The 10998-nt window shown below is 40.5% G+C and overlaps 1 protein-coding gene across 1 annotated transcript in view; it reads right to left on the reverse strand.

Moving 5' to 3' along the window:
- The window catches only part of elp1 (elongator acetyltransferase complex subunit 1), a 12813-nt gene extending 2065 nt beyond the window's left edge, over positions 1-10748 (reverse strand). The window contains exons 1-32 of the mRNA XM_033985887.2: positions 10667-10748; positions 10074-10243; positions 9820-9972; positions 9575-9656; positions 9412-9492; positions 9195-9280; positions 8931-9121; positions 8731-8854; positions 8565-8658; positions 8129-8359; positions 7815-8058; positions 7588-7743; positions 7222-7328; positions 6681-6784; positions 6460-6513; positions 5824-5929; positions 5593-5708; positions 5270-5343; positions 4742-4820; positions 4584-4663; positions 4367-4501; positions 4209-4294; positions 3524-3672; positions 3325-3448; positions 3128-3225; positions 2730-2931; positions 2598-2659; positions 2469-2531; positions 1922-1982; positions 1691-1804; positions 1306-1405; positions 1095-1222 (exon numbers count right to left, since the gene is read on the reverse strand). Coding sequence (XP_033841778.1) covers positions 1095-1222; positions 1306-1405; positions 1691-1804; positions 1922-1982; positions 2469-2531; positions 2598-2659; positions 2730-2931; positions 3128-3225; positions 3325-3448; positions 3524-3672; positions 4209-4294; positions 4367-4501; positions 4584-4663; positions 4742-4820; positions 5270-5343; positions 5593-5708; positions 5824-5929; positions 6460-6513; positions 6681-6784; positions 7222-7328; positions 7588-7743; positions 7815-8058; positions 8129-8359; positions 8565-8658; positions 8731-8854; positions 8931-9121; positions 9195-9280; positions 9412-9492; positions 9575-9656; positions 9820-9972; positions 10074-10220 — 3631 coding nt within the window. The 5' untranslated portion in view covers positions 10221-10243; positions 10667-10748. The remainder of the gene's footprint in view (positions 1-1094; positions 1223-1305; positions 1406-1690; positions 1805-1921; positions 1983-2468; positions 2532-2597; positions 2660-2729; positions 2932-3127; positions 3226-3324; positions 3449-3523; positions 3673-4208; positions 4295-4366; positions 4502-4583; positions 4664-4741; positions 4821-5269; positions 5344-5592; positions 5709-5823; positions 5930-6459; positions 6514-6680; positions 6785-7221; positions 7329-7587; positions 7744-7814; positions 8059-8128; positions 8360-8564; positions 8659-8730; positions 8855-8930; positions 9122-9194; positions 9281-9411; positions 9493-9574; positions 9657-9819; positions 9973-10073; positions 10244-10666) is intronic.
- Positions 10749-10998: the final 250 nt, after the last annotated feature.

Here is a 10998-nt window from a genome sequence, read left to right on the forward strand (position 1 = left end):
CGGGGTCGAACCAAACCTTCTTGCTGTGAGGCATGAGTGTTGCCACTCAGCCACCGTGCTGCCAAATCAAAATGTCAATAAGTACACTCTATTTAGAAGCCTCCAAGTTTATTTGGTTGATATTGTATTTAAAAACTTTCACTGTACAATAGAAATAGTTGTTTCACTAGCTGACTATTCCAATCAAAAAATGTATTGCTGCTACCAAAAAAATCATTAGCCGCAGTCCATTTGCAAAAAAAAGATACATCTAGAATTTTTTAACATTTTTTCCCCTTCTACTTAATGACAGTGCACTGTAGTTCATTGAATTTTCTCAAGGTTGGATAGAATTAGTAGTATAGCTTTTTTATTGCACAAAAATCAATTTAGCTTTTGAAAACATTGACACAAAAGTAAATTGCAAGCCTCCAATGTTTCATTTTTTCGCAAATTAACTACTCTTATATAATATGCTTCTGCACTTTTTTTATACACCCACTTTTGTTCCAATTATCTTTCACTTAAATATATTCATATATTTTGAATCTTATTGCACTTTTTCTTAGTAACTGAATTGTATCATATATTAAAGGTGATTTTTTACTGTCTTAAAAAGATGAAAAATAGAACTAGTTCACTTTAAATAGTTTGCGGTGGTTCAAAGTTAATCTTCACTTATATGTATGCATTGCATGCATTATGCTAACAAAAAATAGCATGCTAACAGTGCACTTCCCAATTATGGAACAATAAAACACTTTATAATTAAATGCATTTTGAAACAAAGAGCTGCCTATACAATATACCTGTATTGGGTTAATACATGGAAAAAAAAATGGATACAGGGCCTTCAAGTGCAGATATGAAAAGTGAAGTTCTCCAATGTAATCAATCAACTCCCAGTGTCTTATCTCTGGTAACACAGTAACCAATGACACATACTATATTGCAAAGCTTGAATCATAGAGAGGTCCTATCAGTCCTATTTCTTTTAAGAAATAATACATTATTTATAGTAAATTGTCCATATACAGTCTGTATATTGATCCCTGCATAAAATTCTGCAGCATGACATGAACTTAAGTTCTATCCAAATAAGCAGGCAGGCGTACCTCTCATTTTGTCCACAGTGGTGATGATCTCCCCAAGGGCATGTATCAATGCTTTGTCCTCCATTGGACTTCCTTCTTTCAGACTTAGCTTTTTGCGTTCTGCTTTCCGACGGTTTTTCGATGACCTCCTTTGTAAACAATATATATAAAATAGCAGTGAAAGACTTGAATGCGTTGATATTTAACAGCATAAAAACAATGGTAGTCTTACGAGGAGATGCGTGAGTTGCTCTGGGAGTACTTGGATCCGGTCAGGACACTGCTGGCCTCACTGTACAGCTCTGCATCAGCACAGTCTGGGCCCTCTTCATCTGAAACGTTTTAAATGCTAGTTTCAAAATTGGAAAGTAAAAAAATGCATTTGATATCTCTGAAATATTGTGATAGAGCATTGGGATTGCAATCAATTAACAAAATTTACACCTGATTTGAAATGTAAATATTCCAAATACAAAAAAGGGGGGGGGAAAAGATAGCAAAAAGTTAAAAAGTTTCATATTAATTAGTTTGATTAAAAAACAAAACTATATTTACTCATCAAAACAATGAAAAAATATAAAAATATAATAAAATATAAGTTGAGATGTGATTCGTACCGAGCATGTCCACCCTGGCCTTGAGTTTTTGCTCTCGGACCACAGCCAGTCTGGCCCTGTGCCGTGTGAATGTGGACACCTGAGTTTCCAGAAAGGTTGATTGCGCACAGAATGCTGGGGACACAATAACAGTACTCAAGAGGTGAAATAGAACAGCTGTTCAAAAATGAGGTGGAGCATTTAAATGCAGATGAGGAGGCTTTGGTGCTACAACCAGAGCAGGAGAAGTACCTTCAAGCAGAGCAGGTTTGAGATTGGTCTCCGTGATGTCCTGCCTCTGATGTGTGTGAATCTGCAGGGGATAAAAGATAGATAAAGAGTTCAGGTACAGGTGAGGCTAGACCAGGGGTGGGCAAACTTTTTGACACATGGGCCACAATGGGTTTTAAACTTTGACAGAGGGGCCGGGCCAGGATATATTTCATATATATATTATATTAGAGATTTGGCCTGTAACAGGTAGCAAAACATGAATATGCCAGGCTCATTGTACAAATTGTTTTCCAAATGCATTAACTAAATTAATAATTAATTTATAAAATTTCAGTAAAATAAACACAGCAGAAAAACTCACATTCAGTTTTATCAAGTGCCAAAACATCAACAACTTGTTGAAAAGGTAAACTGAACTATTTTAATATAATTTGGTCACATTCGGCAGGCCGGATTAATAAGTCCAAAGGGCCGTGTGTGGCCCCTGGGCCGTAGTTTGCCCATGTCTGGACTAGACGTATTATACTGTTGATAGAATTGAAATGATAAGCCAAAATACACTAACCAATCGCAGAGCCTCGTCCCAAACAGCTCCAGTGATTAGAGCAAGGATGGCCTCCTCACAGTCCTGTTAAACACACCTGCTCAGTCAGTTAATTCATAAAATCAGCAAGGCGTCCTGTGACACACTTACATTGGCATATTGGTCCAGCAGGAGAGCCGCCTCAGAGTAACGCCGCTGTTCACTCAGCTTTTCTGAAACATTCAGAAGATCAGGAAATTTTACTTACGAAATGTACTAGTTTATAAAAGATGCTGTAGTTACCTGCCATGTCGCGGGCTAGGAGAGCCAGCTGGTCAGGGGGCAGAGGGATGACCTGCGCCACACACAGGGCCTGTCTCCAGCTGCAGCAGCTCACAAAGCTCTGCAGAGCCAAGTGTGTCTCTCCACACCTCCACAGCAACAGCCCTGCCTGCTCCATCTGCTGCTGACCCACCAGGTGCTCCGCAAAGGCAACCGTCAGCTCCTGGGGACAACGCAGAGGTGGAAGTCTGAGGGGTTTAACACTTTCACAGTATATGTATAAAAGTAAACGCTACAGGCAGGCATTACAATAGTGATAGTAAAAGTACTAGTTCATTCAGGGAAACCAGTACATAACAGTCTAGGAATCCAACATGGCACAATGAAGATGCTTCACAGTGCTACTACAGCAGAGGTACCTTATAGTGAGTCTTGTCAGCAGCAAATAAGTTAAGAGCTTCAGTGTAGAGCTTCTGCTCTTTGACCAGCTGCAGCACCTCAGGGAAATGTTCTTTTCCTGAACAAACACAAAAACATGTTAGAAATAGACCACATTGAACACATGGGTGCTGTGCTTCTTTAAGCCATAAAATGTATAACGTAGGCTTATACTGACCACACTGACTGAGATGGACCAGAGCCTTCTTGTAGCGCTTCAGATGTTTGTCGATGGTGTAGCGCTGATAGCTTGGCTCCAGCTTCTTCAGCATGTTTAAGAAAGGTAGATACTCCTTTGGATCCTGTATACAGACAAATATGAGTCCTATGCAAATGCAAAAATAAAAAAATACATATTTTTGGAATGTACTGCGTACCTTCTGAGACTTCTCAGCCACCATGAGCACCAGGTCAAAGTCATACGTGCCCAGAGAGTGTTCGTACAGGTCATTGACGTCCACCAGGAACAGCAGGTACTTCAGAGCCTCCTCAGCACTCACAGCCACCACAGCAGGAGGGGGGTTTACTGCACAGACAGACCATCAGAGAGAAAGTAATTCCACATTACATTACATTGCTATTGTGATCAGCTAACATATTTTTTATTAACTAAGATAAATAAAACACAATAATGTTAAGGTCCTCCATCTGATGTTGCAATTATGGAGTCACCCTTTAGTTATGATGATTGTCATAAACTTATTTTAACTCATTTTGATTATGATTGACAACAATGTTTAATTTACATTTTTGTTTAAATTTAACTAAACTTGTCTAAAACATATAAAAACATTGTAAAATGAAACATAGTCATCAAACATGTCATACATACTGTTCAGCCCTAGCTTACCCAACAGGTAAATGAGATATCCATGGGTTTCAGAAAACAGGTACATGAACAACAGGTAATTGAAACGTGGGAATAGAGGGTCAAGTTAGAGCAGCCATCACAGAAAATCATCTATATAGAAATTTGTATATTTGTCAAAGGTTTTACACTAGGAGCACTTTTTGACACAACCCTCATCAGCATTGAAATGTCAAAGTCATACTATGACTCACCTCGAAGTTCATGAACTTTCTGCAGAGCAATCTCCAGCTCTGGTAAGGTCTTTCTCACATGAGCCGTCAAAATGGACAAGCAATACCTACCCAGCAAAGACAAGTTAGAATCAAAACCTGAGGCAATTATTCAACAAGTTGCATTTACTAGCACTGACATGTTTGGGTCCATGGACTCCATAGTGTTCCTTAGAGCATCACATACAATATCAACCTTTGTCCCAGGCACTTTGTAAGGTTGGGAGAGGGAGTCTTCTGGCCTAGGGTACATGGTCTGTGTGGTATCTTCCTCCCTATAAAAAAAACAACAACAAAAAAACAGATTAGCGACGGTTGTAGGTGATGCAAATTCTAATAATCCAGATTGAATTTTACTTGAGTTCAGTGAGGAACAAGTTTATGTGGTTGATGGAGCCAAGCTGTGTGATAAATGTCGCAATGTTGTCCAAAAATAACTGAAAAAGGAAAACAAAAACAGTCTTTTCACTTTCTTTTTAGAGATAACTGAATTGAAATGAGAAGTCTAATCTTACTTTGGGATTGTGATCGTAAATGAGATTCAAGTTAATTCTCAGTTTCCTCATACACATAAAAGCTTCTTTGAATCGCAAACTGTAAACACAGATGTAGGGGAAAAAAACAGATTAATTTTAAAAACAGTTGAGTATTTGTAGATGTACAGCTAAGTATAACAATAAATAGAAGGGACTGCAGGGATACTACAAACATTTGTTACAGGCTATGTTCACATGCACACCAAAATCTGATTACTTTCTGATTTCTGGACTTTTAAGATTATTCAAATGACAAGCAAACTGCAAAATCTGATGTGAGTAATCAGACGGACCATGATGAGAACAATTATCATTTGATGTTTACATGCCATTTTAACACAGTCTTATAACTCCAAAAATCGTATTATTGTGCATATAAATGCAGCCAGTGGCAAATGAATAGAATAAACATTACAATAACTAATAAAATATGATAAATTAAGGTATATTAAACAGAAAAAAAACTTTATGCCCAGTAGTAGTATTAACATTTAGTACCACACAGACCTGTCTAGCCATTTTCGGAGCTGAGCCAACACTAAGGCGCGGTGATGCACAGTTTCAAGGTTCCCCCGCGGCATCTATGCAAGGTAAAACCAGATAATGTGTGAAATAAGCACACAATTCTAGTTAACATTTTATAATAACTACATCTTAATTAGCCTTAATAGAGCATGAACAAAGATTTAATTCTTAAAGAACAAATAATTTAACAAGAATGATTCAGGTTTTGTAAACAGTACCTGCACTAATTAAGGTATTAATTAAGTAGTTATTAAGCCTCACACAATTCTGTACTGGTCATGAATAATAAGCTAATGTGAGCAGACCTGTAGAATGACCCTGGTGTCCTGTGGCACTACAGTGACTATCCGCGCCCCTCTCTCCACTCTGCGCAGCGTCTCGTCATTCTGTCCTACATCTGCAGCCAGCGCCACCTGCAGGTCTGACCAGGAAAAGATGCTTATGTAAGGATCAGCTATGTCTTCATACTATTTTTGTACAGTACGCCGCTTAATAATAAAAAAGGTTTTGTCTGATAAAAAGTGCACAGAACTTACCTTTAACACTCAGGGAGGAGAGCTGGAGACATCTGCAGTGGTGCGAATGGGTTGTGACAAGCAAGAAATCGTTGCAGACAGAGAAGGATGAGACATTCGAGGCAAGCTAAAAACACACACACACACACACACACACACACACACACACACACACACACACACACAGTATGACATAAACCACTTAAAATAGTTTTCATTTACATATTTCTGTATCACTTAAATAATTATACGTTAATTAACCTTAGTAAAATATGAACAAAGCTTTAATTCATAATTAACAAACAGTTTATTAAAAACGATTCAATAAGTTAGTAAGGTTTAGGGTGTTAATTAAGTAGTTACTAAGCCTGGCTCATTCTTAATAAACTATTTGTTCATTATGAATTAAGAATTTGTTAAAGTTTTATTTAGGCTAATTCAAGTGTAGTTATTATAAACAGTTAATGTTACCCATATTTACCGGTATATTAAAGGCCAAGTTGTTAGTTATTTAAATCATGCTCAACAGAGTTTTAAAACGTTAGCTAGTGATTCATTCTTTATTTGGATCGCTATTAGTTTCCACCAAATGGTTGCTAATCTTTGTATGCAAATACACTGCACAATTAAAGAAATAGAGAAGCTTTGATAACATACCTTAGTGTCTCCAGCATACATGTGGCATCTGTCGGTCAGGCCAAGTACATACTCCTACAGACAAATTCAACCCAAAATGTGAATAGTACCACTTAGCATTGCATACCATTACTTGACTCTTTTGAAACAATTTTTGTCTGCATCTTCTGTTTTATACAGTATAGTTGTTACTGTCCTACCAATAATAAAGTTACAATCTTAGAGCATTATTTGTGTTGTACCTCCTGTACGATGTTGCACAGTGCAGTCAGGACACAGACCACAGGGAAGCGGACCAAACTGCCTCTGGAGTCCTCCCAGTCCTCCACCAATGGCTCATCACAATCTGACACAAAACACATTGCATTTACACTCTAGGTTCAAATGAGTTAGGAAAAAGGTACAAAGTTGTTTTAAAGAGCATTTTTACTATTTTGTCATGTTTGCACAGTCAAATAATGTGCATGTAATGTATTAGATGTTATAATGCAATTCTAGACAACTTAACAGCCGAGAAAAAAACAATTTAGTTCAGATGAGATTATGATGACTAATCACAAAGACTATAATGACTAACTTAATGATGGTTGATCATATACAGAGTACAAATATGTCTTAAATATTTAGAAATTGTACCGATATCAATATATTAATAAATGGTACAAATTGTAATTTTGGTTAGTAATAATCATCATTTGCAGCCCTATACTTCAATCATTACCTTATTGGGCCAAATGCCATACCAAAGTAATTGTAGTTCTTTACAGATAGAGAGTCACTGACCCCAGAGGAGCTTTTTGATGTTTCCGTCCTCCAGCTGCAGAGTCACAGAGCCGCTGTGAGCGCTGTGAGCCACACTGACCACAGCTCCAGACACCTCCACCTCACACCTGCACCAGAGGAAGACAAGAACACACATACTTTCACACATATGAAACTGCTCACATGTACTTCTTTGTGCAACAGCTTCTCTACAATTAATTGTAAAGCTTCAAAGGGCTTCTACTTTGAACTCCATAGAGTAATGCTCTAAAATGTTTGTTGCTGTATTTCTAAAATAATAAAACCAAAATGTATTTCCTTTTATCACTGCACACAAACAGAACAAATGATCATAATGCATAATGCCTGCTATTCCGGTCACCACACCTGAGGGCAAGTGTTTGATCCGAGGCCTGTGAGGGACTGAGGAACAGCACTTTGGAATAGTTTGTTTTTGGAAATGCTCTCACAGCCACAAACAGGTCCACTCTGAGCCACAGCAGGTGATGTAACTCCAGGGGGCGCTCCAGGTCAAGGTCAACGCTGCACACACAGAGAAGAACTCATGTATCTGCTCATCCAGTGCATTCCTCAAACCACTATGTGAAGTCTACCTGTATGTTCTCTTTGATACCAGCGGCTGGCACACTGTCCTAAAGGCACTGCTGTTTTCCTTCTCTCTCAGTTCTGGACCAAACACTGAGATGTGTCCATCTGCTGTATATGCAGCCAGCTCATTACTCCGGTTGGGCTGGCACGAAAACATCACTTGGTTGACCACAGAGGTCAGCTGGAGCTCATAGGAGCACATGGGTGGGGGTACCACGCACTGACGAAAGTTGGTGACAAGAATTTTACCTGAGGATAAAAACAACATTTACTGAGATGTTCACAAGGCTTCAGTCATTCTCATCTCACAATAACTCACTCCCGTCGATCACAGCCACACTGGCGTCATCAGCTCCATCCAGCCCTCTGCTGCGCTCTGTGGCCCAGCCCCACTCGTACATGAGTGTGGTCCAGTCCCGTAGTACCACATGCAGCTGCAGGGGGTGCACAGGGTCCCAGCACAAACACACTGGAGCTCTGTGGGGATCATCCCCAAAGGCCAGGCTCTGCTTCAGGTACCAGTGGTAGTTTCCAGTCGTCCACAGTTGAACTGCAGGCACAGGCAACAGAGTCAGAAACCTCACAATATGGTTAACAGCTAAATCATACAAATAGAACATTTAAAATGTAAACTAGTCTATTCAACACTATGGCAGTGGCACTATAGAGGACATGATGTAATATTTCTTTTTGTACAAAAAGAAATGGGTACAGACAATAGGCAGACTAAACTGCCTAATGTCTGTCCTGCTCACAGTGAGTGCTGAGCGCTCCCTCTCCAGCTGCAGTGGTGTCCTCCAGCCACAGAGCCAACACTGTGGAGTCACTGTTCCACCAGAGCTCCTTCACCTAAGGCACACAGATTACATCAGGACCTTATCACTAAGCACTCTTGTGAGGAGATTCAAGTGGAGCTCTTGCCTTGGTATGACTCGTGCTGCTGGGCAGGGTGAAGTCTCCATGCTGAAGCCCATTTTTCTCCAGAAAGACAACACAGTGCTTGTTGCGCTGTCGTTGGGTGCTAGCGATCAGATTTCCTGAGGGCCTGAATGCAGCACAAACATGTCCTGAGTAAACGCTTCAGTCACTGCACAGTGAGCACCACAGCTCTTCGTCCTCACCTCCAGCAGAGCGGTTGCTCCAACCCGCTGATGGCTTCACTGGTGGCCTGGAGCACTCCCTCTCTGTTCCACAGCCGGACCCTCCTGGCCCCGCTCTGAGGACACACTGCGCTCACAGCAAACAGTTGCCCGTCCCCTCGCCACGACACCCGTGGCCGGTGGTCGTCCCAGGCAGGGGCTGGCTGCAGCTCCTGTGCACACTACTAAACTTACAAACACAGTACATATTTTTGTTTCTTTTTAAACACAGTCTGATCTACTGACCACTGTCTTCTTCTGAGCTGCTTGTTTCCCTTCAGAGCCATGGAACTGAGTTTCCTTCTTTCCCCAGCCCACTGTTATAAACTTTTCTGAAAACAAAATATTTAACTGTATATAGACCAATCAGTTCAACTGTTTTTGTCATTTTATATTTAATGTATAGTTTTAACTTTAAATATTATAAATTAGTTTTGTATTGAGTGCAAGAGTTGTGCTGTACCTTCCCCAAAGTCTTCTTGGTGAATCCCCACTTCAATGATTGGCTCAAAGTCTTTGGTCATCATTATGAAAGTGTCCTGACCTGAAGTAACATGTAACATTTTAATAGTCTCAAAACTTTATTGTTATTTGTTGTTCCTGATTTGAAAGTTCAGTGCACAAACCTGTAGTGAAAATGACCAGCTCTTCATCAGGACTCCAGCTCATTGAGGTGAGGCCACTGTCTACACTTCCCACACACTCAAACTAGACAGAGGAGCACAGAGAGGAGATGTGAAAAATCAGCAGACACAGCCAAGACAGGAGCAGGGTCTTCTTTGAACTACAGCTATCTATCTATCATATCTGTATGAGTGCATCAACACTGCAGCATGAAAATGGTTCACTGAACTTTGTTCTTTTGACAAACCTGTCTGGAGCTGAAGTTGTAGAGGATGACATCCCCTGCAGCTGTGGCCACACAGGCTGATTCCAGTTCTGCTAGGTCCTGTAGTCCAACTACTGTCCCACTCCCATCCTCAGGGAGATAGCCCTCAGTCGTTAGGGAGGCCTCGTTCAGCACCTATAAAACCAGACAAAGCAATTATAATCATATTACAAATATACTTTTGACAGTACTGTGTTCATAAAAGTTAAAATTCTGCCTGTGGCTCACTCACTCACCTTCCCTGTGCGCGGGTCAAACTCTGTAATAGAGAACTGTGAGGCCCCCAGCAGAGAGCCGCTGTCACAGCGCACTGTTACACAGTGTGGGACCCCTGGCTGCTGCGCACAGCCTTGAGTGCTCCTTACAAGCACCAGGTTACGCATTCTGCTCCAGGATGCCTGGACCACTGACAAAAGGTGGGTTTTAGTTGCCTGGCATAACAAGAATGATATCTCTCTGTATTTTATACTGAGGGAGAAGTGAGTATTCAAGATCTCAGGCAAGAGTTTTAGTAAACCACCCAACAGCTTGATTTTAGGTGTAAAACAAACGGATACTAATTTAGCCTGGATAGTCTAGACATAATTATAAGCTCCATGATCATACAGTGTAAGATTAGCACACTGACAGTAGACGTTTCTGCCTAACCCATATCTTTTAAGAATCATAGACCTCTTAGAATGATGTCATATCATCTGAAAACCAGCAAATAAAACACAACAATGAGAAGACCGGATCTACAGACAAGATTTGGATAACAGGTAAGCGTGGCCCGAGTGTTCAAACTGTAATCTAGAAGAAAAGAATAGTCAAATCCGTCGCAACTCACCCTGAAGACACTATTTGCCGCAAAAACAGCAACAACAAACCCACATGTGGTCAGCCGTGACCTTTCACCGCTAGTACTGCCACATAATGGGAGCGCTGCCTCTGGTGGCGCGGAGGGGAATTGCCATGTAAACGTGTGTATCGGTCTGTGTGATGCTCTGTGCTGTATCGGTCTGTGTAATTCTCTGTGCTGTATCGGTCTGTGTGATGCTCTGTGCTGTATCGGTCTGTGTGATGCTCTGTGCTGTATCGGTCTGTGTAAGGATCTGTACTGTGTCGATGGGGCAGATGAGTAGGGGTTAAAATGAATATAATGTTTATGTTTTGTCACCA

The sequence above is a fragment of the Periophthalmus magnuspinnatus genome, chromosome 20 (genome assembly GCF_009829125.3).
Source record: "Periophthalmus magnuspinnatus isolate fPerMag1 chromosome 20, fPerMag1.2.pri, whole genome shotgun sequence".
NCBI lineage: Eukaryota > Metazoa > Chordata > Actinopteri > Gobiiformes > Gobiidae > Periophthalmus > Periophthalmus magnuspinnatus.